At 37.0% G+C, this 27,979-nt stretch overlaps 5 protein-coding genes across 24 annotated transcripts; 2 read left to right on the top strand and 3 right to left on the bottom strand.

Annotated features, from left to right (window-relative positions):
* The first annotated feature begins 1,466 nt into the window (after window positions 1-1,466).
* LOC113729214 (uncharacterized) lies at window positions 1,467-4,619 on the top strand. 19 transcript variants are annotated; one of them, XM_072078138.1, is made up of 10 exons: window positions 1,467-1,556; window positions 1,951-1,998; window positions 2,479-2,556; window positions 2,825-2,849; window positions 2,953-2,985; window positions 3,124-3,245; window positions 3,336-3,466; window positions 3,554-3,777; window positions 3,880-4,124; window positions 4,277-4,619. In XM_072078138.1, the coding sequence occupies exons 2-10, from the start codon at window positions 1,996-1,998 to the stop codon at window positions 4,367-4,369; spliced, it is 954 nt and encodes a 317-aa protein (XP_071934239.1). In that variant the 5' UTR covers window positions 1,467-1,556; window positions 1,951-1,995; the 3' UTR covers window positions 4,370-4,619. The 19 variants fall into 19 exon arrangements, with proteins under 19 accessions (XP_071934239.1, XP_071934255.1, XP_071934273.1 ...); XM_027253541.2 differs by having other exon boundaries at window positions 1,508-1,672; XM_027253548.2 differs by lacking the exon at window positions 1,467-1,556 and adding an exon at window positions 1,608-1,711.
* Window positions 4,620-6,465: 1,846 nt separating this feature from the next.
* On the top strand, window positions 6,466-9,153 carry LOC113729239 (laccase-3-like). The gene is made up of 6 exons (XM_027253562.2): window positions 6,466-6,633; window positions 6,766-6,917; window positions 7,072-7,316; window positions 7,403-7,531; window positions 7,628-8,578; window positions 8,685-9,153. Exons 1-6 carry the CDS (start codon window positions 6,511-6,513, stop codon window positions 8,813-8,815), a joined length of 1,731 nt encoding a protein of 576 aa, XP_027109363.2. The 5' UTR covers window positions 6,466-6,510; the 3' UTR covers window positions 8,816-9,153.
* An 802-nt stretch (window positions 9,154-9,955) lies between these two features.
* On the bottom strand, window positions 9,956-14,328 carry LOC113729246 (SAC3 family protein C-like). Of its 2 annotated transcripts, none has more exons than XM_072078205.1 (10): window positions 14,004-14,328; window positions 13,135-13,458; window positions 12,845-12,945; window positions 12,202-12,423; window positions 11,898-12,113; window positions 11,711-11,796; window positions 11,454-11,550; window positions 10,865-10,957; window positions 10,632-10,786; window positions 9,956-10,252 (listed from the first exon to the last, which is right to left on the bottom strand). In XM_072078205.1, the coding sequence occupies exons 2-10, from the start codon at window positions 13,427-13,429 to the stop codon at window positions 10,225-10,227; spliced, it is 1,293 nt and encodes a 430-aa protein (XP_071934306.1). In that variant the 5' UTR covers window positions 13,430-13,458; window positions 14,004-14,328; the 3' UTR covers window positions 9,956-10,224. The 2 variants fall into 2 exon arrangements, with proteins under 2 accessions (XP_071934306.1, XP_071934299.1); XM_072078198.1 differs by having other exon boundaries at window positions 10,092-10,252; window positions 11,711-11,799; window positions 14,004-14,141.
* An 818-nt stretch (window positions 14,329-15,146) lies between these two features.
* LOC113729255 (uncharacterized protein C24B11.05-like) lies at window positions 15,147-18,131 on the bottom strand. The gene is made up of 10 exons (XM_072078216.1): window positions 17,954-18,131; window positions 16,883-16,965; window positions 16,726-16,791; window positions 16,506-16,603; window positions 16,369-16,406; window positions 16,202-16,289; window positions 15,973-16,108; window positions 15,797-15,891; window positions 15,608-15,673; window positions 15,147-15,510 (listed from the first exon to the last, which is right to left on the bottom strand). The coding sequence occupies exons 2-10, from the start codon at window positions 16,938-16,940 to the stop codon at window positions 15,358-15,360; spliced, it is 798 nt and encodes a 265-aa protein (XP_071934317.1). The 5' UTR covers window positions 16,941-16,965; window positions 17,954-18,131; the 3' UTR covers window positions 15,147-15,357.
* A 3,476-nt stretch (window positions 18,132-21,607) lies between these two features.
* On the bottom strand, window positions 21,608-27,857 carry LOC113729263 (ATP-dependent zinc metalloprotease FTSH 10, mitochondrial-like). The gene is made up of 8 exons (XM_027253584.2): window positions 27,508-27,857; window positions 27,147-27,396; window positions 26,965-27,036; window positions 26,116-26,249; window positions 24,139-24,624; window positions 23,218-23,985; window positions 22,853-23,080; window positions 21,608-22,474 (listed from the first exon to the last, which is right to left on the bottom strand). Exons 1-8 carry the CDS (start codon window positions 27,556-27,558, stop codon window positions 21,998-22,000), a joined length of 2,466 nt encoding a protein of 821 aa, XP_027109385.2. The 5' UTR covers window positions 27,559-27,857; the 3' UTR covers window positions 21,608-21,997.
* Window positions 27,858-27,979: the final 122 nt, after the last annotated feature.

Here is a 27,979-nt window from a genome sequence, read left to right on the forward strand (position 1 = left end):
GATAATTGAGTTGATCTCCAGATTAACACTTCTGGCTGCCTTGGTTTGACTGCGACTCTTGTGTAATTATAGAGGAGGCAAGGTTAAACAAGAAGCAGAAGAAATGGTCCCAACACAGTTCTGTGGAAATGATGATGCCTTAAACAACATGATCTTCTCAAGGCCAGATTTCTTACTAGCATCGAACTACTTTGGTCCCAAGGGAGAGTACGGGAAAAAACAACTCCATGCTGAAAGATGCAGTTGGGGTACTTCTTGGTGATATTTTTGGCCTGAACTACAGACAAAATTGTACTATATTGTCTTTCTCAGATCGAGACTGGGTGTGGTTTTCTTTGCTGGATAATCTTCTTTCTGGGCTTCTTTCTAAAATCTAGGAAGTCTTTTGCATTTTCAATGCATTGAAGTGATGGTAGGTGAACAACTCCTTGTAGAAGAATAATTGTGCATCTGTGAAAAAGGAGAAATGCAAGGGGGGAAATTCTCATTTATGTTCGCTGGAAAGAGGGCAATTCTGTCAGCAAAGTGAAAGTCACGCATTTTGTTTCACCATGAAATGTGTGAACGGTTATTTTCTCAGGGTACAAAGTGCCTATAAACCATAGTTATTAAATCCAACCCGGTTCGGCAGTCGAACCGGTCAAACCGGTGGACCGGTCATTGGACCGGGCCGGATTTGGAATCAGATCGTTTGTGCAAAGAGACCGTTGACTTAGTCAACGACCCGCGATCGAACCGGATTAAACTGGAAACCCGGCCGGTTTTGGCCGGGTTTGTCACTAACCGGATTTTGTGGAAAAATTAATTGCTGTTGTTGGGACTCGAACTTCAGACCTCTGCCCCAACACTACCACCTGTTTACCACCAAACTACTTCCAAATATGTTGATATAGCAGCTTTATTATGATATATAAATATTTTTTCAATTCTATCTTTTTTTCTCTAAAACAAATTTATTTGGAATCTTTTAATAAAAATTTATTACCCTCCAAACTCTATAAGTTATAAAATGGATTTCAAAAATAACATATTACATAATTCATTTAAAGACAAATATTATTTTTAATAATTTTTTACACTTAAAATTCATAAATAAGCTAGATAATTACACTAAATATAGATAAAATTTTACACTTGAAGTTTGGTATATTAATAAATAACTTTATATTTGATTGATTCTTATATGAATTAATTATTTTATAACAAATTAAATTAAATGAGCTTTTGTTATGGCATTATTTATTACAATTTATATCATATATCTTATATAAATAATTATGAAATATAATATTTAAATATATGTAGTGACCCACCGGTTCAACTACTCACTCACCAGTTAAACCAGTAACCCGTTGACCCACCTCTTTCGCCGGGTTCCTTCTCGGGTTGGGTTTAATAACTATGCTATAAACATATTTTGGGGTATATTGTGCAACTTCCATGTAAGTTCGTGGGTGTTTTCTGCATTTAACCCAAATTTTAATGGTGAAGGCTGTTCGTTTACTTCGAAGCGGTGATCCCTTATCAGTATCAGCTGAAAACCCCAAGAGGAAGAGGTCGAAACGTCGCAGTCTTATCTCACAATTCTTTTTACTAAGCGTCAATAGAATCAAGCCCACATGCAATATATAGGGAACTTTGACATTGTATTGAACTGAAAACTGAATCGACGGTCTGTTCCTTTCCTCACTAAAGATTGGAACTTTTCATTGTGAGGAATTAAAAAAAAAAATGACGATATTTTTGTATACGTACCTCATCTCTATTGAACTCTGAACTTTCTTCTATTTCGAGAACTCTTTTTTTTTTTTTTTTTGTCTCCTCGTTTTTTTTCTTTGTTTTTCTTTTATAAAAGGTTGGACTGACATTGAATTGTTCTTGATTTCTTGTGTATCAGTTGCTGCACTGCTTTTTTCTGTTTATTGTTTAATCTGATTTTTTTCTTAACAGATTATCAATATCCACCGCTGGCTGGATAATCATCAACCTCTAATCATGGTATGCGTGAACCCATGTTGTTTGTATGTGTTTATTCTATAGTCAAACAATGGGTTCTCATTGGATCGGTAATCTAGTATCTTTATTCACTTCTGAGAAGTCATTATCTGGCATTGATCAATTGAGCTGCAATGATTATGCATTCGTCACTTGTGAATGGGAGAGACTTAGAAGGAAGGATATTTAATTCACGAAATTGTGATTTTCAATTGGTAGTATAGCAGGAAGTTTCTCTTTATCGTGGTCAATCAAAACCTTAATGCCCATTGGGGAAGGTGCTCGTGATGTCTATTGACTTTTAGCTGTCTGTACTGATGTTTTCTTTGACAACAGTTCACTGTTTGGTTGAACTGAAACATCATCGAGTTGGATTAGCATGATGCTAATATTGTGGATGTACATATTTTACTGCACAAATTGACGGTTTTGATTGCTTAGCTGTTCAGTAGTTGCAATTGATGTTTGTTCTCATGGCTGCAGAATTCTGATCATAATCATGGTGACAGTTCAGCCTTTCAACAGCATTACCGTTGTTACCCAGTTTCTTTCATTGAAAAGGTCCAATGTTATCTCTGCTATTTTCCTCATTAAAGTACTTGTACAAATGAGAATTATGAGTTTTTTGGCCGAAGGAAAGTTTCCAGTTTCCACAAGTTTAGTAGTAGTATTGGTTGTGTGATGCCTTAGAGGCCACGATTGATTAATGAAGCTGCTTCATTAGGCATGGAGCACTTGATTTCTTTCCTTATCCTGAGTGTTTTAGTCTTTTCTGCAGCTCTAAATGTTGGGTTGTGTGGTTTACTTCTTTTACTTTGATCTTTTGCAGTCCCATCTGGAAAAGGGTGATAAAAGTATGTTCGTGTCCCTAAAAAATGTCTAGAACTGTAAATTTTCATTTTGTGTTTTTGAATTTTATTTCCCTGACACTGATATACAAGTTTACCATCCCTTCAGTTATAATGCCTCCTTCAGCTCTTGATCGTCTTGGTATGTCAAATTACTCTTTCCTAATACGTCTTCTCTCCTGTGCATTCTTTTGCCAGTTATTTCTTTAATTTGCTTTTGGTCAAAATTCCTCCATCAATGACTGAAAAATCGTTCGTTGCCTTTTCGTTCTTACTGCAGCTTACCTACAGATTGAATATCCTATGTTATTTGAACTGAGTAACCCCTCTGCTGGTAGAGTTTCTCACTGTGGGGTGCTAGAATTTGTTGCAGATGAAGGCCTTGTATACATACCTTATTGGGTATTAGCTTTGATGTATTGAACTTCTTCAGGTTTAAGCTGACTTTCTTTTTTTCCTTCTGAATATTATTTTGGCTACCTATAATTGTAGATGATGGAAAACATGCTTCTGCAAGAGGGGGACATTGTGCACATCAAGAATGCCAGTTTGTCTAAGGGAACATATGTGAAGTTGCAGCCTCACACCACAGACTTCTTAGGTGTATCCAATCCAAAAGCAATGTTAGCCTTACTCCTTTCCTGCTCAGTTTGGCCTGTCATTTTTTAAAGTTGATATGGGATTGATTAAAGTCTGTCTTTTGTTTGAAGCTTGGAGACAACATTAAGGAACTACTCTTGTTTAACAACTGGTGATACCATCATGGTTGCGTATAACAATAAGAAGTTTTACATCGACATAGTAGAAACAAAGCCCTCCGCAGCTATTAGCATTATTGAAACTGACTGTGAAGTTGATTTTGCCCCTCCTTTGGATTTTAAAGAACCGGAAAAGCCAGAAAAGCCTTCCCTGTCTAACAAGGTGCCGCCAGAAGGTCTATGTCTGATTGAGTTAATTTTCTGAGCATAGAATTTACTTTTGCCCATGATATTGGAAGTTATGTTTTCTGACAAATGTTGAAAAATGCATCCGTTAGTGGATGAAGAGCCAGCCAAGAAAATACCGAAGTTCAACCCATTTAGTGGTTCATCAAGACGCTTGGATGGAAGACCTGCATTGCAGTCACCTCCATCAACTTTCTCTCCTGTGCCCAAACAGCAGCATAAAGAGGATACTGGGGGGACAAATGTTCTAACTTCATCTGCTTCTACCTCACGCCGGTTTTCGGGGAAACTTGTTTTTGGTTCAAATGTGGAAAATTCTTCAAGTGGAAAACAAAAAGTAAATTTCATCTGTCTAACTTATGTACTTTTCTTTATTCTATGATGTATGAAAAAGTATTTCTTTCAATCTAACTGAATACAGGAAGTCTGCCTTGCATGTAATTGAATATTTCATCTGATTATATTGGCTTGACATTGGTATTACTATAGGCTGCCTCAAAGGAGAACAATGAAGATTCTGTTCCGAAGGCTGAAGCAAAATTCCAAGCATTCACAGGGAAGAAGTATTCACTGAAAGACTAAATCTAGTTCCTCCATTTGCTCCTTGTTTTATGAATCTCTACTTATTTTAGTTATTTTCTGGAGTGAGGCATTCCTTGGATTCTGAAAATCCTCTCTCGATGCAAGTAGAGGTTCTTGATATTTTGGATAAGCTGTAAATTCAATTGACTTGTACATAAACCACGACTCTCTACTACTATTGCAGCTCCATAAAATCCCAAAGGTTAGAAAGTACGATAATTCAAGTTGTGGAGCACATAATCTTCCTTTATTGAACTTCTTCACCTCATCTTCTCTTCCCTTCTCCCTACCGTGCAAGTGTGGACTGCCAAAACACAGGCAGCTGAAAGAATTCATGTTACAGTCATCTTGTGTGTTGAAATAAATGTTCAACTACTTGATATTCAGGGGATAGGATAGGCTCGGGAACATCAGGCACAGAAGGATCTACAAAATTGGTTATACATTCATCAGTGTTGCGCATGCCATCAAATTAAGAATTTTCTTTCGTAATCCTTACCCCTATTGATTTGCGGCCTGGAAGGATCTTTGCCAAGCAACGGAAATGAAACTACGTAGAACCGAGAGTCAATAACATCGTATTTCTGGTTTGTTTGATCATGAGTTAACAAGAGGCACCATTTGGTTATTTGAAGCGGTCGGAAGATGTCTTCCTCAGTATCAAAAGGTATTTAGCATTAGGAATCAGTGTTTGACAAATGTTGGTGCGAAATTATCTGTCAAATATCTATCCTCCACAATCCAGGCAGATTTGCCGGAGAATGCTGTGCAAAACAAGAACTGACGATAACTTGACCGCTGCTATGCTTGTAGTTTACATCAGATTGATCAAAGATATCTGCCTTCATTAAGGGGTCATGTTTGCTATTTTCTTAATTTCTTCACTTTTCTGACTTCCTTTCTACGATTGAAACTGAGAGATTAAGTAGTTTATAACTAACCCTGACAAAATTCAATCGTGTTGACCAATCTATACTGAACCCAGAACTAAGCACAATGAGCTGTCTACCAATTAGTACTACTAAGACGGGATATGCTCTGTTACCCTGGGCAGCTGGCCGGCTTCGAGCTCTACTTGTATTTTGCTGAAGCTGTATAGTGTTAAGAGTCCTTTCCATTTGTTCAGCTTATACTGCACATTGACTCTGCACTTGGTCCAGGGAGTTGCTATTATGTGAGGTCAGAAAGGTTATGGTGGACAGCAGAAAATATGGAGGAGAAGGCAATGATACAGGAGGAAATCCGGACATTTGTCTATTTCACAGTGATTGTAATTCACCTAATTCAAGAGTATGAAAGTTATATCTGAACAAAACCAGAGTTTTCTATTCATAGGGGAAACTCGTGCGAGGAAAGACCAAATCCCTGAACGTAACTCAATCCCTCGACGACATGCACTAATCCAATGGTTATTTTAATTCTAGAGCAATCCAAACAACTGTTGATGATTAAGTAAATAGTGGGATGGCTGACCGCTGATGTATGTTGATTTATACAACGTATGCATAATACAGTAATGTCTTGTTCCTAATTCAAGAAATCATACTAGTTCGTAATATTTCAAGAGACGGACATTGCTATTTTTACACCATTTTATGTCTCGAACTCGAGTTCTGACTTCTGCGGAAACGTTACAAAATCAAGAGTCGGTACCTACTGAGACAATTAGTCAAATAAGGCCACCAGAGGGAAATAGGTGCATTTTTGAGAGCCAAACCCTCCTTATTTTCTCCGTAGAGCATAACGTGAAGCCGCACGAGGCCGTTGATAACTAATAAGTACTGTCTTTTTATGGAGACAGGGAGTTGATCAAGAGCCGAATCAGAAGTAGTTTAACAGTCCAACATTCCAAAATTCTAGCCTAGTGGGTGCACCCAATCCTTCTTGTGGTTGGACTAAGTTGCCTGATAGTATTATCTTTCAGGGCTCTGCTGACTCCCAACCTAATCTACCCAATGAACCCAACACCTTTTTCCTTCTCGCCCTTAAAAAAATATTGTCCATCAAGTTTTCGCTTTCATTTCGTTTCCCTCTTCGATGTACTATAAATGGCTCCCTCGTCATTCAGTCTAACCAAGCAACATTACAAAGTTTTCACAACTTCCTTTCTCGTTAAGCCAAGAAAGGTCATTACAGCAGCAATGCAGGGTCAAAGTAGTGGTGTGATGAAGCCATGGTCCAATGCCCTATTCCTAATCATTCTAGCCTTACTTGGCTTTGCAATTTCATTTGCAAATGCAGAAACTCACTACCATGACTTTGTTGTACGTCTTTGCCTTCTACATTTTAGTTTCTAGTTTTCACTTTTCTCCTCCAAGCCTTTCGTCTTCTGTTTTTTAAAGAGAAGAAAAAAAAATTTTTTTTTTCCTATCATAATTCATGCATTGGTGAAACAGGTTGAAGCAAAGCCAGTGAAGAGGCTGTGCAGAACTCATAACATAATTACAGTAAATAAGAAATTCCCAGGACCAACTCTGACCGTACGAAATGGAGATACTCTCGTTATCAAAGCCCTAAATAAGGCTCGTTACAATGTCACTCTCCACTGGTAATTTTCTTCTGAATAAAACCACTGTAAAATACTAATACCAAAATCCTCGATAACGTTGTACTACTTTGATACAGAAACTGGAAAACAAATACTAGTAGGAGTATAACAATTAACAATACTTGTATTTTATATCTGCTGTATTCTTCATTAGGCATGGGATTCGCCAAATGCGAACGCCCTGGGCAGATGGTCCAGAATATGTTACCCAGTGCCCGATCCAGCCAGGAGCAACTTACACATACCGATTCACCATTGAAGATCAAGAGGGCACGTTGTGGTGGCACGCTCACAGCAAATGGCTCAGAGCTACTGTCTATGGAGCCCTTGTGATCCTTCCTAAACTGGGATCCCCATTTCCTTTTCCCAAGCCCAGGCATGAAGTCCCTATTATTCTTGGTAATTCTTTCAGTTCCCTCTGTAAGGTTGATAGCCTGTGTTGTTTTCACCAAGTTTAATTAACGTAAAATGGTAAAATTCAACAGGAGAATGGTGGGACAGAGACATCATCAGTGTTTTAAGACAAGCTCTTTTCACTGGGGCTGCTCCAAACGTTTCTGATGCTTATACCATCAATGGTCAACCGGGTGACCTATATAGATGCTCCAGTAAAGGTTGCTACTTCTTCGTACCTAGAATCCACCTTTTGTAGAAAAGAAAGCTGAGCACTTGAATAAATAAATGCCTTAACCTCAAATTATATGATACAGGTATTTTCAAAGTCTCGGTGAACTCTGGGGATAGAGTTCTTCTCAGAGTCATCAATGCTGCACTCAATCAACAACTCTTCTTCACCGTTGCCAACCACCAGCTAACGGTTGTCGGAGCCGATGCAATTTACCACAAGCCTTTTGCAACCAGAGTCATCATGCTAGGGCCAGGGCAGACGACGGATGTCCTTCTTACCGCCAATCAACGGCAAGCAAGGTACTACATGGCTGCGCGTGCTTATGCATCAGCACGAGGTGCCCCGTTTGACAACACCACCACCACTGCTGTTCTTGAATACAACACAGCGAGAGGAGGATCGTCCTCCACCTCAAGACCTCTGTTGCCTCGACTCCCAGCCTTCAACGATACGGCCACTGCGACTGCGTTTGAAAACGGATTAAGGAGCATCCCTTCCGAGGCTGCTAAAGTTCCCACAAAGATTGATCACAGCCTATTTTTCACTGTGGGATTAGGCTTTGTAAACTGCAATCCTGGACCTAGATGCCAAGGACCAAACAATACAAGATTCGCAGCCAGCATGAACAATGTATCGTTCGTGCTCCCTAGGAGGACTTCCTTACTCCAAGCCTATTATAACAACATACCTGGAATCTTCACCACCGACTTCCCTCCGGTTCCACCATTGCAATTCAATTACACAGGCAATGTACCGCGCTCACTGTGGCAACCTCGGTTTGGTACAAAGCTGTACAAGCTGAAATATGGTTCTACCGTACAAATTGTGTTACAAGATACTGGCATATTCTCGACGGAGGACCACCCTATTCATCTTCATGGGTACCATTTTTTTGTCGTGGGACAGGGCTTTGGAAACTTCAATCCTCGGACGGATCCTGCAAGATTTAACTTAGTTGATCCCCCTGCCAGGAATACAATTGATGTCCCAGTGGGTGGATGGGCAGTGATTCGTTTTGTGGCTGATAATCCAGGTAGTATCTTCTTTCTTAAACATGTTTTGCACAAAAGGATCAATTTCTCATTACGTATTTGACTGAGAGAAGTATCTTCAATTTGAATTAAAAAAAAAAAAAACAGGTGTTTGGCTATTTCACTGTCACATAGATGCCCATTTGACTTGGGGATTGGCTATGTCATTCCTGGTTGAAAACGGAATAGGAGAATTGCAGACCGTAGAGCCGCCTCCAGCTGATCTTCCCCGATGCTAGATCCTGCATGTAATCTTCAGACAAATGCTGAAGATGGAATCATATCTACAAGTGGAACACTTGGAATTCTCAGAGAAACCCTCTTTATCTTATCTTAACATGCTTCTGGTCACCAGCATTAGCTGTATTTTCTCTCTCTTTTTTCTTTTTCAGTTTATGTGAGTCAGATTCGTAACAGCAAAATCCAGATTCTTTTTTCATTGCTAAATTCGGCAGAGAGTCCGGGAGTCTTGATTCCATTATTTGTATTCCCCAAAGAAAGAAGCGTTTATTTGTAATTTGTAACCCTGTCTTCTATCAGTTGAAAGTGATGAAAAAAAATTGGAATGTCTTTTTTATGCTTTATATATTTATTATTATTGCTATTTTATTTAATTATTTATTTAGATCTCCAATTTCGCAAGGTTGGAGTAATGGCCTTCGAGGATGCCGGACACGTATATGTATAGGCTTCTCATCTGTGACCTTCAGTTCAGGCTTTAAGCAACAAATGCTTCCTTTTTGCAATTGTTTGAGCATATTTGTACAGGAGGCTGTTTGTGATAATTTTTCTGGTGTAATATATGTGAGATCAAAAAATGATTGAAATATATGTTTATAATGCAAACAGATAATTTTGTATAAATAATTTGCTATCTAAACACATTCGATAAAACTTTTCATTCATGTGCCCAAAAAGTTATTTAACAGAGCTTTTCAATCATGTGGCTAAGACAGCTTTAGTCTAAAAACTTAAGTTGAGACTTCAAAAGGTTGAAGTTCTGAATTTTAATCCCATTTATTGTTTAACAAGAAATATAAGTGAAAGTAATAATGTTGGGTTTTTCTAATCGGTGTTTTTAGGACACTTGTTAACACAACCAATGTTCACTAGTTAACCTCGGAGCAATGCAACATCTACTAATCGGAGTTCCCGATTGAATGCTGAAGGAGAACCACGGGATGCCTTTCACAAGTTCACCTCGTACTGTGAACCAAGGATTATGCCAACAGAGAATGGAGTTCACCAAATCAAGTTGGTCATCAAATTCTTCTTCTTTACTTGAGCAATACAGCTCAAGAAAGAGAAGCAACCCTGCAGGCCAGTTTTCTACTTGTCAACCAAGGACTCAGGATCGGCCGGCTGTCGTTAACATGAACTTCAAAAATTAGCTCTGGGCAGCTATCTTCCCATGTCTATATTAGGCTATAATCCAAATTGGTAAACATCATTTACAGGACATCTATTCTCAGCTCTCAAGCAGAAGGCAACAGCATCGCCAACTCAACCACAATATTTCGTGTAAAAAGTTCAAGGTGTGTTGAAAAGTTATCTTCTTTCCGCCCAGGGAACAACAAAAGCCATTGGCTCTAGAGGCTAAACTTTTGCCAGAGGCCATCGAACCAGACTATGACAACATGCGCACTTATCAAAGATCCAATAAGTTGATAGATACCCTGAAAAGTTCACGGCTTACTCAGAACTTTGATTTAAACTGAGGAAGAAAAAGCTATTCACTTTCTGCTTGATGTTAAAGAACGAAATTAGAGTGACAGAGAATTGGGGTTCTTTTGACACAAATTATAACAAATCAGAAAGAAGGGGAGGAAAAGGGAGGGGGCAATGAGTTTAATATTCTCATATGAGCTGCAGAAGCATCATGATTTTTTGTGGTCATTAACTCCCCCCAGCTTAGTTCTTTCAATTGGAAGCAAACTTCAAAAGCCACTTCATTTGTTTACACCTATATTGCTCTATTTTTTTTCTCTTTCTTTTCTTCCTTCTTCCTATATTCTTTTTCCAAGTGGAAGGCAAACCATGTGCAGAACTACGTACCTCTGTAATCCGTCAGAGTGTATAGGATAATACTTCTGAAATCCTTTCCTTGGATGGAAAAAACTTGATTGCTTAGGTGCCAAGATCCGTTTTCCTACCTCATCAGAAGAGGTCTCAAGACCACATTCATTGCAGAAAGACTCAACGTCCGATTCCTAGTTGAGACATACAGGATAATAAAACATTCTGAAACAAATTCTGCAATAAGCTGCATGTGTAACAACAATATTCACCTGTAACAAAAGGAGATTTGATAGGTCTGCCAGCGGAAAAGGCTGCAGCTTGTATCCAGCCTGATTTAAACAGCTCACTGCTAGTGCCCGAACCTTTAGTAGGGACAAACTATTTGTGTTTAGGGAAAAAAGAAGAAGGAAAAGAGGGAAAATTACAAAGCACCAATAATAAACCACCAACCAAGACCACTTCAAAGATTCAAGTGAACTTGTATGCATTGGACCATGAGCAAGCTGCATTTTCAATTATGTATACAGAAACTAGATGATTACCCTACCTCAACAGCTTTTCTGCACCGTACAAGAAAACCTCCCCATACAAAGAAAGCAAAAAATACAAATCTGATGTTTCTGTAATCACTTCTTTTTAACAACTTTATATGATCAAACAAGAAGAAAGACTGAAGTTGTGTGAAATTCTCTCAATACAAAGTCCTGCGCTATTTAACATAGATAATTTTGTGCAATGAAATGATCCAGAGTCCCCACTGGCTTCCAAAAAGCAAAGAAGGTGAAATCCAAATAGAATAAAATGTTAGAAAGAGAGAGATATCTACTTATTTTTAAGACAAAAAAAATCCAGATCAACCTCATTGATGTAAGGCTCAACAATACAGCACTGGAGATAGGATGCTTCGCTCTTCATCATTAACATAAACCTCTTGTAATTGCCCAAGCGAAAGTATCTACATGAGGGTAGAAAATTAAATAAGGTCCAACTGGTCACCTACTTGCTAATCACCTCACTCTTACCCTTGTTTTTACTTTACTCTGCCCAATATTCTTTCACCACCTTCCATATGTATCTAATAGTAAAAGCAGAAAAGTCTATCAACTCTACCTTACCTCAAAAGATTCCTGGCAAAGCACATCTGCTTTGATTTCATAATTGCAGAGGGGAGATTGCAGAACCACAAGGACAAGGGCTCACCCTGCTGGGTATAAAAAAAAAATCTTTATATTCAATACCAGGTCAAGAGAAATTAACATAAACCACCTTAACAGCAGCAATTTTAAGAGATAAAGCAATTACTTTGCTGTCAGGATGAATTTGGAGAAGAACATAAAATGAACAGAATTCAGGCTCATTGTCATAAATAGAATGTGATATCCGATTGGCTTCGTAAAGATTAAACAGTGTCATCAACGACTTTGTTAGCTGCTCCAAGTTGAGGTAAAGCAGAGAAGAAACATTTGGACTGCTGCTAGATCTATGCAGCTTCTGATGGGATATAATATGAAATTTAACCTGTATGACAAATAACATTAGAAATTCATGCTATCACAATGACACCAATCAGCAAAGTAAACTTGTAAGTATCAATCAATAAGCATACCATTCTCTCATACATTGTGATTGCTCTATTATTGGAGATATTCTGCATACTTAGATCTTGCCTTATGGATCTTGTTCTATCAAAGATGAAGTCATGAACGACCTCAAAAGGATGTTCACTTGAATGAAATAAGTTGAAGAGGTGATTCAGAGTTCCTTCCAACACTGAGAGAGGCCGCACATCAGAAACTTGTAACTCGCTAGTTGAAATTGTTCTGCAAAACTAATAAAAGATAAAATTGAAGAAGTTTCTGTTGAGAATGGAATGTCGAAATCTTCAAATGTCAGCCCAGTCAAACATTGAGATATTCAAATGACAGCCAAGTGAATCAAATCCAAAACACAAATTAACCTAATGAGATGAGACCCTTTCAAGAACCATTATTGTTTTTTGACAAATACCACTTAAATTGAAAAGTAAAGAAAAGGCTGAGATGCTTGAGCTACCAATATAAAATGCAATTGATGTCCTTGCTTGAAATCTCAAGACATTTTAAATGCATGTTTCCAAGACTATTATCTTTCTATTAGTTTCTTCATCTTGCTTTGAGATCTTAGTTTCAGGACCCTAAGTGGAATAACAATAGGTATTGCAAGACTAAAGCAGTAACAACAGCGTTGGTAGAAAGTTGCAGAATGATTACCTTTTTAACAGCAAGATTTGATGATGATTTCCCTGGATTCCCATCAAGCCTCTCAAATGTGGCTAAATCTCGTAGCCTCTCACGTTGTAACCTCTCCTCAACTACTTATATCCCACCCCCAACCCCCCCCCCCCCCCCCCCCCAACACAACAAAAACAAAAAAAACACAAAAAAGGAAAAAAAATAACAAAACTGACATTTAGCGCAATTTGATTCAAGAACTACAAGGGGAAGAAGGGAAGGGAGAAACAAAAGAAAAGTAATATTAACAAAGTAGTTAACCAACCAACCTGGGCACATAAAAGGGCAAGTTCCAACTAAGCTGGGAAGATTATTTTCTTCATCAATAACATCAGCAGCATCCTTAATCCAACTCCTGTTGTCAGAATTATCCCTGTCATTCCCATTAGGACTGTTAAACGAACTATCCATATGTTGTGCATTTCTTCTGATGTTGAGGTTGCGGTTTTGAGGAGGTTGATAACGGGTGGCTGATTTAGTGAAAAAGGAAGAACGGGAAGAGGGCAAATTTCTTCTTGTTACTCCCCCCCTTGCCTGTCGAAAGGGTTGACCACGCTCTGCCATATGTGTTGCCCAGCTACACAAACTCTAACCTGCATTTGAAACTACATTAAAAGTACTATCAAATATCTGATAATTCTTTACAATGCGGATGTTTATGCGAATCTCTTTTGTGTCAGTTGGATTAAGTTGCCAGCATATCACTGTTTCCTCTAAGCTAACTGTATGGACATCTTTGCACTGCGTTTGCAAGTTAAACATGTGGCAACAGTTGTGAAGATCAGAAACACTTTGCATTACCAAGTCCGTAACTTTAACCAACTTCAGTATTCTTGACACTAATGCTTGGATACGACTTCTTTTATTGCTTCTATAATTATTATTATTTTTTGGATGGACAGCTAGAATCATACTGCACAGCATCCACTAAAATTTAGCAAAGATTCTAATGAGCCCAGCTTTTGCTAGGACATCAATCAAAAAGCAAATTGAGAAACTAAGGAGAAAAAGAAGAAACAAAAAAACAGCCTCATCAAATAAGGGATAATCTAAGTTTCAATATTCCAAAAGGCAAAAGTCAACATCTGGTTGTTACTACAGCAATAGTAAAATCCGAAGCACAATACTATCTTCTTACGGATGCGAAGCAGGGCTCGCGGGGTGGCCGGTGGGGAACTGAGATAGGAAACTTGATTATAGCTTCGGGCCGGCGCTATTGCCACAGCAATTTTTATCAAATCCCTTATTAGGAGCTCCAAGGAATTAATGCAGAAGCTGCCCCGTAAATGTTACAAAGGGTTGATGAATTCAATTGACAAAATCAATCGCTGGATGAGCTTCTCTTATGCGTATCCCGTCTTCGTGAAAAGCATCAGATTGAAGCCCATTAGAGACGAGAGTGATGGAACCGAACTGGTAGAAGAATAATGCTCCCCGTCTGCAAGCTGGGGCTGGGTTTGATTGTGGAGTTACCGCATAATCAGAGGAAGATAAAAGGAGCGTGTTGAAGCACAAGTACGGGTATAAGATTTTGGTTAAATTACGCTAAAGCTCCTCTACTTTATAAACTAGTTCCATTCTGCTACCTTCAAACATAAATCAGCCCCTTCAAGCATCCCATTTTTATTTTATATCAGGATTAAGAACGTGATTTTTTTTTTTCCCCTTTTCAAGTGTAAGTAGGTAAATTCGAACACGAAATCTTTCACTTACACTTCTCCCTTCTAAATCACCTAACCCATCTCTCATTCCAAATGTACAGTTTTCTTTGATTTATTAAAACAATTATTGGCGTTTGACTGAGATTTATGTGAAGAAGCAGATTACTAGATTATATGCATGTGAGGGCTTGCTTGTGTTTCAGTAAAGGAATCACGCTTTACTTTGATGCCCAATTTGTAAGGCATAAAAGTTGAGACTTGGCTTTAGACTTACTGTGTTCAAGTATCTTAGCATCTCGGATCACCTTTACCATATACTAATCCGAGTGGAAAATAATAGCATGCAGAAATGTATAGATTAGAAGAATTTGGTCAATCTGTGAAGTATAATGCTGGAAGGCGCAAATTATCAAGTCAAAAAGCATTGTACTTGTGACGATGACAGAAAATTCCTGGTTCACATTTACGCATCATAGCTGCTCGACCCAAAGATGTGTCAACAAAGAATCAATAATCTGAGATCATGTTGGGGAGGTCAAAAGCAGTGATCTTGTTTGCATCGATCATGATTAGTTCTAGCCAAGGTTTTAGAGCAAGCATCAGGAAGGATTAACCAAGCATTAGCAGGACACATTAGGCAATTATCATTGGCAGAGTATTCAAGAAACAGCAGTATTGCAGAAAAGGAATACAAAGTACATGACTAGACTTGAAACAGACTCTTTCATCACATTACAAGATCCACATCCACTGATAAAAGTAATAACAGGGACGGTGAGATCCAAGTCAGAGGGGAAACTATGGATCTTGATACCCTCAAGAATTAGAGATTTAAGCTCTAACTGGAGTTTCAATTGCAGCTTTTTCAGTGGAGCAAACATCTGCTGCTCCAATTGCTTCCCATAGCTCAGGCAATGCCTCTCTCATATTGTGGATGCTTTCAAGTGCATGATCTACTCCAGTTGTTCGGTGAGAGGATCCGACCTATTTTCATACCAGAGAAATTTAAACAGCACAATCCGTCAAGTTGACAATCATATGAAGTGCTCCTTGTATAATTCAAAATTTCTCTCTTACTTACCCAAATGGTATGGAGCCCTGTGCTCTTTGCAGTCTTAAGATTACGAATAGAATCATCAAAGAACAACTACAGACGAAAGAAGATACAAAATCAAACAATCTAATGAGAAACTCATAAACCAAAGTATAGATCATATTTAGCATCAATACGAACTACAATAATCAGATTTGAAGAGGCTTATGGTCTTACAGTCTTCTCAGGGTTTATCCCAGCTATCTTAAAAGCCTTCTCAAAGGCCTCCTCAAATGGTTTGCAGATAACTGGAGTCTTTGGGAGTTCTGAAACTGCATAGACAGTACAAGGGACTGTTGACATAATTCCAATTTATGACTCTTAAGGATGTCAGTTTAATATCTAAAACTCACCATCATCATTATTGGGTTCACTGCTATTGTAAGTAGGATTTAAAGTCTCAAAACAAATGACTCCGTCAAAGCAGTCCTCTAATCCAAGTCTACTAACTACCTGAGCAACATGGGCTTCATTTCCATTTGAGAATATCTATTTTGCAATCATCAATGAAGCATTGTCAGAGGAGAGAGGGCACTGACGCTTAGAAATGCTGCATGATTTAAGTTTGCAGGAGAAACTTACCACTTTGCGAATCGGCAAGCTGTGCAGAAGGTTCCTTAAGACCGGATCAGGCTTTAACATCTCATAAGGTAGTCGTCCATGTACAAAACTGTAAGCCAAGATCATGTGAGATGAAATGCTTCTGATTCACAACCTAATATAAGGATAAATAGGAGGTGTATTTGTACCTATGATAGTCATCATAGTCAAAGTCGTAACCAATGGCCTGGACAGGGACAAAACATATCAAACCAGAAACATTAGCCATATCAGCACATAGTACATTTGAGACTATTTTGATCCTATTCTAAGGTGAAAATCATACCCTCAAACCAGCCATTGTTGTTCCGTAATCCTTGTATAGTTGCAATGCCATTTCAGTAACATTGGTCTGATCTATGCCAAGCTTTGTGACCATATACTCTTGAGAAAGACATCCACAGAAGAGTCAAATCACTAAATAGAGTTTAAGATGAATTTGGCAGGCGAGGACTATACTTGTTAACTATGCATAAGATATATAGCAATGACTAATGATGTGTTACCAGCAATGTTTTTTGTTGTTTCTGCAGATATCCCAGAGCTTAGAGCATAAAGGGTATCATCAACATCTGAAAATTCAAGTGCAAGCAAGTTTTAAGATTCCTTATAACAGCATTTTAAATATTTACTACAGGATTACATATACAGAAGAAGACTTACCAAAAAGAACGCATTCATATTTTTGCCCTGATACTTGCTGGTAGCTATCCTTTTCCATTTCAAACCCAAAAATTTTCAACAATCTAATTAATTCAAAGCAGAAAACAATCTTATAAGGTTAAGTTGAAGCACCAGAACATTCTCCTTGTGCATAAAATAGATCAAGAAAATCATGACAGTTGCACAAAACAATACACATAACAAGCAATTGTATGGCTACCCCAATCTCTGCATCAGTTTCGAAAGGTCTGAATCCCCTCCCACGGACGAGGGAGAAGATGATGGACTTCTATTTAGCAGGAGAAAAGCCACAATTCAGCAAATGAAACTTTCAAGTAACAATAGTCACAGGACATAACCCAAAACATAAACCATGTGTCTGGCACAATATTGGAATTGGACTACTACTGAGACAACAAGTGAAAACCAAGGATCAAAAGTCTGAACTGCAAATAAACTCCATTAGACACTTTAATCTCACCAACAAATGAACAAAATATCTCTCAATGAAAGATCCTTAGAAAGGCCAAAACTATCACCCGCGCAAGTACCAAAAATTGAACAAAACATGTCTTAATGACAGATCCTTAGAAAGACTAAATCTATCACTCACGCAAGTGTGTTGGTGAGAAAAAAATCATGCTTTGTAACCGGACTAATCATTCATGGCATAATACCAGAAGTTTGAAGAAAAGACAGTAAACCAAAACAGAGCACCGGCATTACACCCATGAATCAGTTCCTAGAAAAGACAACTCCTTGCTCGAATAATTACATTTATCAACACCCGTACCAATGCTTCTAACCATAGCACTTAAAAAGTAACCATACTAATATTACTAATGTACCTGCACAAAATCTAGAGCAACAGTTTCGACTTACACATAACTCATACTATATTCTTAAAGCATAAATCCAAGATGAACTAAAGCCTCAAAGAGCACAATATTTTTGATCAACAACACAAAAAGTTGCAATCTTTACAATTTATGCCACGTTAATGAAAGCATCAGCGGTAACAGATTCAATGAAAGAGTGACCCATTGAAGCAATGAAGGCTAAGAACATTACCAGATTCAAGCGAGACAATAAGTTAAGAAACTGCCCGCTGCAAGAGAAAAAATTATCAAGAAGTAGAAGAATCGAAAGAAAGATGAAAGATTAGTTAATGCCAAAGAATGGAACGGGCGCAGAACAAGGGCGGAAATTGAAGAGAGGACTGCTCTTAAATAGTCCGCGTCGAAGCCATAAAAACTAAAAAGCAGTTGGAACGTTTTCTTTGCAATTCAAATAGGGTTAATCTCATAAACCTCCTCAAGGTTCATCCTAATATCACCTGAAGCTCTCAAAGTTTCAAAAATTTCACTTACCTCCCCTTTCAATATGATGTGACTAGATAAACCAATTAGAGGCATTGAAATGACAAAGTTAACTCGAATGTTTTCCTACTTTTTTAAGTAGCAAAAGGTTGGAAAAAGAAAAAAAATCCTACATGCTAAAATATCTAAAAACAAATAACAAGAATGCCATCTAAGATATTTTTCTCCCATTTTGTTGTAAAAATCTTTACTTTTAATATTCGTCTTTGCCACAATTGATCTCCTAAAATTTTCATCATAATTTCCCTCTTCATAACAAATTTTTTGTCTCTTTGCTATAAAATTTTTACTTTTAATTTCTTCCTTGTTGCAACCAATCTCTTGAAATATTTGCCTTTTTTATAATGTTGATGTAACTTTAGAAATTATACTTACACACAACAGTATTATCTAGTTACTTATTGCATTTACACCTTCTCATATTACAAGTTTAGTATTCCATCTTATTTGTCTACTTTCATACTTCAAAATTCATAAATCAAATTATAAGATAATATAATCTCTCTCCTCCAATGCATTTTTTAAATAGGATTAATTACACTTTGCCCCCTTGAACATAGGTCCTTGTAATACTTTGCCCCCTAAATTTCAAATATATATACTTTATACCTTGTTGTCAACTTTTTGATGGGATTAAAATGATATTATATTTTTCATGACCAAAATATCCCTGACTAATTCTTAAGCACACATAATAATTGTAACATAATAAATACCTATTTATTTAATAGTTGCTAAATGCATCTAAACACAATTATTCTATGCATTTTGAGCTTTTAGTACTAAAATGAATTAGATAATTCACAAAAAAAAGCCTAAATAACTCAATGTATTTATTTTAATGCTGATGGTAGTACTTATTTTAAATGAAATAAAATTAATTAGTGAGTTTGGAATAAAAATTATTTCCTTATATTTGTTATTGCAACACATTTTTATGTGTTTTATATGAGATAAAAACGTGATTAAAAAGTAAAAATGTATTAAAAAACATATTTGAGATTTTTTTTAGTTTTTTTAAATGTAGAACTCAAACAAAATACAAAGCAATGATGAATGCGGCATAAAATTAATGAATAACATTTTATTGACTCATGAAAATCTTGTAAAAGCTGCAAGCTAAATGAAAATTATTAAAATCAATCCGTTTACAATTTTTTTTAAAAAAAAAAGATAAGCGATGGAAAACTTGTGCAAATGTTTTAAGAATTTTTAAATTCTTTTTTCTCTGCAATACAATTTTTCAATTTTTTGGTATTATACCATCTTTTATTTTTTAATTTTTTAAATCATGTGACATTGTGTTTTTTTCTAATAAGATGTTTTATATTCCAATTAAAAGCATAGTATTATTCTAAAACTATTGTGTAAGGGCATTAATATCATTTTGTTAAAATTTTTGATGGAGAATTCATCATTAACGTTTGACTAATCAATGAAAGGGGCAAAGTGCATATATTTAGAATTAAGGTGGATAAAGTGTTATAATGATTCAAGTTCAGGGAGGCAAACTGTAATTAACCCTTTTTAATAGTATTGCTTTTACACATAAGAGGTGACAATATGACACAAATTATTATTTAAGGGGAGCTATGTGAGATTTCTAAAACTTTAGGAGTGTTAGGTGAAATTAGGATAAATCTCAGAGGAAGTTTCTGGAATTAACCCTTAAATAAATATAAAAGTTTGAAAGCTATAGGAAAAGTCGTTCATTGAAGGGTTTCCAGGACTGGAAAATGCACACACATTTTACTAATACTAAATTAGTTGAAGTTAAGTTAGTTGAATGGGCTGGTCCAGTCATCTCTTGACAAGTTGAAAACTCAACACCGCGTAACAGAAAGTCCCGACCAATGCCGTCAACACAGGCATGCGAAGAAAGACCATTCCTCAGTCTCCACGGCTTTATGCTTTACTTTAAGGGTTAATCACATTTTATCCCCTTAAAGAATACCCTTTTTTTCAGTTTACCCCCTAACCTTTAATTTTACTCACTTAATCCCTTTTAGGACAAAATTGCCCTTGCATTATTTTGACTTTTCATTTACCTTGTTTTCCTTTTTTTTATTTCTTTTTCTCTTTCTTTTTTATTTAATTCTTCTTCTTTCCTACAAAAATTTTCACCTTAATGATTGAAATTAAAAAAGAGGAATTGCAGAGATCTATCTTCTCCTTAAATGATTAAAAAAATATTCAAATCACTTTCCTAAAATACAATTTTTTTAGCCTTTCAATTCTTTTAATTTTGGATTTTCCTCTTTCCTTTATTGTTTCTCATTTTATTCCCAAGAAAATATTTTAAGATGAAATTGTGACCTGATTAATAATCATCAATTGAAATTTGTAACACATAGCATTATACAAAAAATCAAAATTAGTTTTTGATGCCTTTTAAACTTTCATCCAGAAATATGCAATAACAAATTCAAAACAAAAATTTTCGGTGAAATAGAATTTCTATTGGGAAGGATGAAAGAGAGAAGAAAAAGAAATAAAAGAAAGGAAAACAAACTCATCCTAACCAAATTTCTACCCTACGCCAGTTCCACATGATCCTATTCTATTCAAACTCATCCCGTTTGATTAGTGTCCAAGCTTTCCCAGCATTTTGTAAGAATATAACTAAACTAGAAGATCTAGAATACAATGACAGGAATAGGATACTTCCTTCCTAGTTCCCCGAACCATCCCACCCAAAAAACAAAAAAAAAAAAACCGGATGCTTTCACATTTTGAAGCATTGCAGATTATATTAGCAAATTAATATACGTGGTTGGTCTTTGGTAAAACACCAGTATATATTTCAAGGGCATAACTTGTCTCCGTAGCAATGAGTATTGGAAGAGTCATGAGCACAATGAATGTCTCTACATTCTTGAATCATTGAGAAAAAGTTTAGTACCTTGTTTAGAAATCCATTCCGATCAAGTAAAATAAAGAAATTCTTGAACGCTTTAGAAGCTTAAAGAAGGTATAAAACTCAGACTCCGCTTTTCCTGATTAAAGCCTCTCAATTTGTTCATCGGAAAGCGAAATTGTTTTAATAGAAGAGACAGAAACAAAAACGGAGGAGAATGAGATAATTTATGCAATCAATCAAGACGCTTAGGGTGAAAGGAGAAGAAAAAGAAAAATATACGAAACCCGGGAAAGGAAGGGAGGAGGAGGAGGAGGTTGTCTCTATTCAGGTTTCCGAACAACGGGACAGGCCACCTGAGTAAACAAGTAGGGGCTTCCTGTCAAATTCTTTTCTCTACCGTGTTAAGGTGATTTTTCTATTCCAGAAAAAGAAAATGGTAATTGTGAAACTAACCAAAATGACCAACTTCTCAAGAACATGCTCAAGTTGCAGAGTGAACGTAAATCAGAATTGCTCAAGTCCATGTACATCAAATTGTTTCTTTCATCTTTTCCAGTATTTTCTTTTAAACCAAACTTCAACAACTATGATATAACAATACCCAGATGCGCTAGTAGAAGATTGGAATCTTGATGGTCCCACTGCCTCCAATGCCATCCTCGAGACACCACCGCAATTGTGTTACTTGGCGAGGGTGGGCAGCGCAATGTGAGCAACCAGCAGTACCTAAATGTGAAACCTTTTTATCGATGTCGTTGCTTGGAGAAGAAAAGAGGTCAGAGAGCATCTGGCCATCAAATGCCAGCATCAAGAACAGCCTAACCCAGAAAAGGAAGTCATGACATTCTGTACAGAAACTAGCTTGTGTCCTGGATCTTAAGCAGGAACAACCTCTGGTTCAAGAGGTGATGGCCCATCATCATTTGTAGTTCTATCATCAATAGCCTGCTTAGTCTTCTGAACTTCCTCTTCAAACCCTTGCTTGTATCTGTCATAATTTGTTACCTCAGCTGATTCAAAAGGTCGTTTACCAAGTACTTGGACCAAGTCATCCTGATGAAGAACCTCTTTCTCCAGCAACAGTTCAGCAATTTTAGCTACACGCTCCTTGTGTTCCTCAATCAGTTCAACAGTTCGGTTATAAGCCTTGCCAACCCATTCACGTACTTCAGCATCTATAATTGCTGCGGTCTTGCTACCATAAGGTCTGGTCATCTCAAATTCATCCCTCTGAGGAAAAGAAAGAAGACCCACCTTCTCGCTAAAACCATAGACAGCAACTTGGGCATATGTCATTTTTGTCACTTTTTCCAGGTCATTCTGGGCTCCGGTTGATATTTTACCCAACAGAACCTGAATCAACAACAAAGTAAAATCAAATTATTATAAGCAAACTTGTTATTATCCACAAAGTAACAATTTCTCTCTCTCTCTCTCTCTCTCTCTCTCTCTCTCTCTCACATGAAAATGTCCCTCGTACTCATAAGCCAAGGACTCTTTTCAAATAATCAATTTAAATATCAGTCCACAATGGTGTGTCTCATAACAAATATGAAACCAAAAAATAACGTAACATGTTTTTATTGCACCGCTGAACTTTTGAACAATTCCCACAAGAAATGTCCAGTGATTTGTTAACGTCAACTCTAATAGAAGTTTTTCATAACTAAAATACCTACATCGGCTGTTCTACAGAAAAAGACATGAACTGTTCAGCAGCTTTGTAGTTACCTGTTCTGCAGCACGACCACCAAGAGTCATGCATGTCATGTCAAAAAGTTGTTCCTTTGTCATAAGAAGGTTCTCATTGGGGACATACTGAGCAAAGCCAAGTGCTGCAGTACCACGAGGAACAATTGTTACCTTCAACAAGGGTTCTGCATGTTCTAGAAACCAGCCAACAACAGCATGACCAGATTCATGGTAAGCTACAGTACGGCGTTCAAGTTTGCTGATGACCTGTTTGAAAAGCACAGATATTACTGTTCTCTGATAGTTAAACTTCAAATAACTAGACATCCTTATATACATGACCAACCAGCCCTGGACCCTAAATAGTAAGCATATGCTTGCCAGCAAATGAAATTCTGATTTACCTTGTTTTTCTTCTCCAGACCACCAATTATTCTATCTATGGCTGCATCAAAATGTTCCATTTTCACCTGTGTTTCCTCGGTCCTTGCAGCAATCAAAGCAGCTTCATTACAAACATTTGCAATATCCGCACCAGCAAATCCAGGAGTAAGGGCAGCAAGTCTCTGTGAATAATAGGATGGCTCCTGATCAAGTTTGATCTTTTTCAAGTAGATTTGAAATATCTGTTCACGACCTTTGATGTCAGGGTTATCTATGCTAATTTGTCGATCAAATCGACCAGGCCTTAACAAGGCTTTGTCTAGAATATCAGGTCTATTGGTACCAGCAAGAACCACCACCCCAGATGTGGTTCCAAATCCATCCATTTCAACAAGCAACTGGTTAAGAGTACTTTCACGCTCATCATTACCTCCAGAAAAACCGCCACGTCCCCTTGCCCGACCAATGGCATCAATTTCATCAATAAAAATTATACTAGGTGCACACTGCCTTGCCTCTTGGAATAAATTTCTAACCCTTGAAGGCCCAACACCAACAAACATTTCCATGAAATCTGAGCCAGACATGGATAAAAATGGCACTCCAGATTCACCTGCAGTTGCTTTTGCCAAAAGAGTTTTACCAGTGCCTGGAGGACCAACCAACAGAGCACCTTTAGGAATTTTTGCCCCCAGCTGCTCATATTTCTTTGGGTTTTTAAGGAAGTGCACAAACTCCATTATCTCCTGCTTTGCTTCATCACAGCCAGCAACATCTTTGAAATAAACCTGCATAAGTTGCAAGATGGAAGGAAAGAAAGAAACATTCAATGTACTTCCCCAAATTCCATGCCAAACAGCTACTAGATGGCCTGGAACGAACTCAAAGCCATCAACACAATTACAGAATTCAAAAAGTTAATTAGCAAAAAAAGGACCGACCTTGTTTTTAGCATTCTTATCAACTTTCGTAATTTGAGCTTTCCCTATATTGAATATTCCACGTGCACCTTTTCCACCAGAACCTCCCACACCTAGACCACCTTGCATTCTCCTCCCCATGTACATCAGGGAACCCAGAAGCAACAGTGTTGGTGCAAACCTCATTAATTCCTGGTACCAAACCATTTCAGATGCATATGTAACTGGTACATAGTCATGAGGATCTATTCCCAGTGCTTCCTGGGCTTCCTCCAGCTTCTCCTCAAAAGATTCAACACTTCCAATATTGAAATAATACTTATAGCGACTGGTGTTCTCTCCAGAAGGGTTGCTGCTTCCAAACGGTGCACCTTCTTCAGCATCTTCATGACTCAGATTCCGTGGTTTGCTTCTCACATATACTCTTGCAACTGATTTATTTGAAACCACAATGTGATCCACCAAACCTGGTTCAAGAAGCTTATTTTTGAACTCCTGAAAGCTAATCTGCCAAAAGTAAAATCAGAGTTAATTGAGGGAAAGTTATCGCATCTCCACACCCCAAAAACAATAAACAGAATGAATAGACAACTGGAACCTGTAGAAGCAATACTCATGCACAAGCACACAAGGGTTCAGCACGTTTTCAATGCACCACCATTTATGTCAATGTCAGATTTATGCCATAAACTAGGTGTCAAAGTATTTTGGATAAAGAAGTCTCATATTTATGGCTGAATAAAAACCTGCAGAAAATAATGAAGCAAACCAAGCTAACTGATGAGCAGCAATCTAGGTAGATTTAGTTATCAAATTCTTTTATGTGGTTAGCTTTTGAACTTTAGAACTTGATAAGAACAGTCCTGTGCGATTTTAGTTCCAAACTGAATCAAACTACTTCGTGGCAATACTACAGCCAATTTTTTGGTAACAAAGTCCAGAGTTTAAATTATCACACAATTTTTCTTCCTGTCCCACCACTAAGTTATATATTCAAAGTTCATTTAAGTGCAACCTTTCACTCCTCAGATAAACATAGTAGCAACCATATTCTACAATCTAGAAGATAATTAACTCTAAATTAAGCATGGAAGCAAAATACAAGCTAAAAGTGAAAGACTTGCAGTAGATTGTAGTAGTGCAATTGTCCATAAGTGGTAATCACAATTTTCTTCGTTTACTTGCCTAGTAGGATGAATGAAGGTAACCAAGTACTTATTGCAAGTGTCCATAAGTGGTAATCACAATTTTCTTCATTTACTTGCTAGTAGGATGAATGAAGGTAACCAAGTACTTATCTAGCAAAAACTGAAACATCAAACACACATATCCTTTTTCTTTTCTCTTTCGTTCATTTGGTTTCTACATTCTTTGTGATTGTGCTTTAGCACTCACCTAGCAAGAACTGAAGTATCAAACACACTTGTCCTTTTTCTTTTCTCTTTGGTTCATTTGGTTTCAAAAAGGGCAGCATCTATACAGCTCAAGGAAAACTAAGGATTGTGCCGCAGACAGTATGATCAGAAGCAAGCTCTCCATTTCACAAATTGATCTGTCAAGATTGATCATAGATGTCCTTCTAAAATGTGTTTATGATACCATGCAAAGATCCTCTTATTCGGTCTCCAATGAGTCTAGAAATCTTATTAGTTTAAGAATCCATTTTTTTTGCCACAAAACAGGAAAACTAGACATTTCAATACAAATATGAATGCAAAAAGGAATGGTATATGATAGCAAAATAGCAGAGCACAACCACTGGAACCTAATTTTAACACCCCAAAAAAAAAAAAATTTTCACCATGTGAGAACAAGAATGCACTTACTCTCAAAAGGTATTTAAAATAACATCACTGCCCAAAATCTTATATTTCCAACTTCATGAAAGACCAACATTACAAGATAAAAGTGAACTGGTTTTAATTTGCAATTCTACAACAGGTATAGTATACATTTTCTACTTGTAAAACTAAACAAGTATTTCCAGCATATGCTTACTTGTTTCTGTTCGCGAGGGCTGATTGACAATGATGACAGTATTATTGCAACCACTAATAATGGTGTAATTAAGTTTTGTGCCAGCTTCATAATAGTATCCTGAAAATTGTTGTTACCATCTGCATTTCCACCCTCTGCAAGAACATATATAAGAAAGCTACTATTAGAAACATGAAGGTCATCCACCCTACAAAGTGCGTAAAACCATTTTAAGATCAATTCTTAATACTCTGGGAAACAAACGAGAAAAAATCTTCACGGTATGGCGATATGTTAATAATACTCAAACCTAAACTCTCACTAGTTACATTTGATCATTCATGAGCAAAACCCACTCCAGTAACCCTCTTCCCCTCCCCCACCCTCCAAAAAAGGCCTCCACTTCCTAGCTTTTATCATTGAATCAAAAGCTCAATATGGTCTTTCACAAATGAATAAGCAGAGACATCAAAAAATCTTGCTACATATAAATCTGAATAGCAAAGGCACAACAACAATTGCCTTATATAAAGTAAACAATATTTTTCCAACTGAATCTCAATAAATACCATCAGTTTAATGTTTCCCATCAGTCATTCATTTCAGTTTAAGACCTAAATGGATGAGTCTAAAAGTCGCAATAAGATTGTCAATGGTGCAAAGATCAACACAAGTACAAATTACAAAGCTTTCAAAATGTTTCTTTCACTTTTTAAGCATAATGTGTCTGTTTTGAAGCTACTTAGTTTCCCATTTCACTAGCAACAGCTGAGAACTACACAAGAACTTGTTTACCGAGTTATTAACCATATTTCCAGCAATTGTTTCATCGTGTTTTAATCAATAAAACATTAAACGATAAAAACAAACCTTTAGACTCTGATTTCTGCCCATTTTCTTTGGGAGTTTCTTTCTTGTCTTTTGGATAAAAATTCTCATACTCTGCCAAAAATACACCCAAAATAGTCATTAAATGTCAGGTATTTTCAACCTACAAAAACATAAAAACACAATCTTTTAAATGACGAAAAAATGAAAAAAAAAAAACTTACTCTTTTTCTTGGGAGCTTCACTGGAGAAAAATCTACGTAATCTAGGGTTGGCAATAACATAATTGAAATCCAAAAAATATGAAGCTTTAGGAAATTGTCCGCTTTTTCCCCCAACAGAAGCTAAATATTCCCTCAAAAGCCCTAACTTTCCACCAAACTCACTATTATTAAGCTTTTTTACATCAAATCCTCCAAAATTCCCATTATCCCAAATCGCTGACCTTCCTCTAAACCGACCATTTATCACATTCTGCATCCCAAATGATATCCCACGAAAAGAAAAAAAGAAAAAGCAAAAAAGTTAGCAACTTTAAGAAAATCTGTGTAAATAGAGGCAGAGGAAAGTAAGAGAGAAGCTTACCCTAGAAGCAGAGGAGCGAGATAATGAACGGCTGAGTTTGGAAAATATCATCTTGATTTGTGAAAATAATTAATGGGATTCTCTATCTTCTTCTTGGACAATTGATAATCAATGTCTCTGAAGGTACTAAAGCAGATACAAATGAAAATTGAAAAAAAAATTATAAAAAAACAAATGGGGTGGTTTAGTACGGGGTTTAGAGGTGAAAAGGAGCTGGAGGCAGGAGATCATACAGATGACAGCAAGAATCCATACAAAGGAACATTGATGGAGTATTTGTATTCTAGGCAGATGGTAAGGCTACAGAACGTGGATTTTAATCTAAAATTGGGGCTTTGTTCAGTTGCTGTGAATATGAGATGCCTCGATAATTTTTGTCTTTTATTGGGTTTATTTGTTTCTGTTGGATAAAAAGAAAAATAGACAGTGGCTAGCCGGTGCCTGGTCGCTAAGCTGGTGGTGGGCGGCTCAC

This window comes from Coffea arabica, chromosome 1c (genome assembly GCF_036785885.1).
Source record: "Coffea arabica cultivar ET-39 chromosome 1c, Coffea Arabica ET-39 HiFi, whole genome shotgun sequence".
Classification (NCBI taxonomy): domain Eukaryota; kingdom Viridiplantae; phylum Streptophyta; class Magnoliopsida; order Gentianales; family Rubiaceae; genus Coffea; species Coffea arabica.

Excerpts from the sequence above, each read along its gene's own strand:
- LOC113729255 (XM_072078216.1), bottom strand. The coding sequence starts at position 16,940 with ATGGAAAAGGATAGCTACCAGCAAGTATCAGGGCAAAAATATGAATGC. Across the intron at positions 16,792-16,882 it reads ATATGAATGCGTTCTTTTTG|ATGTTGATGATACCCTTTAT; the intron begins GTAAGTCTTCTT and ends TTGAATTTTCAG. Across the intron at positions 16,604-16,725 it reads AACAACAAAAAACATTGCTG|AGTATATGGTCACAAAGCTT; the intron begins GTAACACATCAT and ends GTCTTTCTCAAG.
- LOC113729263 (XM_027253584.2), bottom strand. The coding sequence starts at position 27,558 with ATGATATTTTCCAAACTCAGCCGTTCATTATCTCGCTCCTCTGCTTCT. Across the intron at positions 26,250-26,964 it reads GCAGAAATCAGAGTCTAAAG|AGGGTGGAAATGCAGATGGT; the intron begins GTTTGTTTTTAT and ends ATGTTCTTGCAG. Across the intron at positions 22,475-22,852 it reads GTGGTCGTGCTGCAGAACAG|GTTCTGTTGGGTAAAATATC; the intron begins GTAACTACAAAG and ends TTGTTGATTCAG.
- LOC113729239 (XM_027253562.2), top strand. The coding sequence starts at position 6,511 with ATGCAGGGTCAAAGTAGTGGTGTGATGAAGCCATGGTCCAATGCCCTA. Across the intron at positions 6,634-6,765 it reads CTCACTACCATGACTTTGTT|GTTGAAGCAAAGCCAGTGAA; the intron begins GTACGTCTTTGC and ends TTGGTGAAACAG. Across the intron at positions 6,918-7,071 it reads TACAATGTCACTCTCCACTG|GCATGGGATTCGCCAAATGC; the intron begins GTAATTTTCTTC and ends ATTCTTCATTAG.
- LOC113729214 (XM_072078138.1), top strand. Across the intron at positions 2,850-2,952 it reads TCTGGAAAAGGGTGATAAAA|TTATAATGCCTCCTTCAGCT; the intron begins GTATGTTCGTGT and ends CCATCCCTTCAG. Across the intron at positions 2,986-3,123 it reads TTCAGCTCTTGATCGTCTTG|CTTACCTACAGATTGAATAT; the intron begins GTATGTCAAATT and ends TTCTTACTGCAG.
- LOC113729246 (XM_072078198.1), bottom strand. The coding sequence starts at position 13,429 with ATGGCAGAGCGTGGTCAACCCTTTCGACAGGCAAGGGGGGGAGTAACA. Across the intron at positions 12,114-12,201 it reads TCACAATGTATGAGAGAATG|GTTAAATTTCATATTATATC; the intron begins GTATGCTTATTG and ends TTTGTCATACAG. Across the intron at positions 10,958-11,453 it reads TTGAGCCTTACATCAATGAG|GTTCGGGCACTAGCAGTGAG; the intron begins GTTGATCTGGAT and ends TCCCTACTAAAG.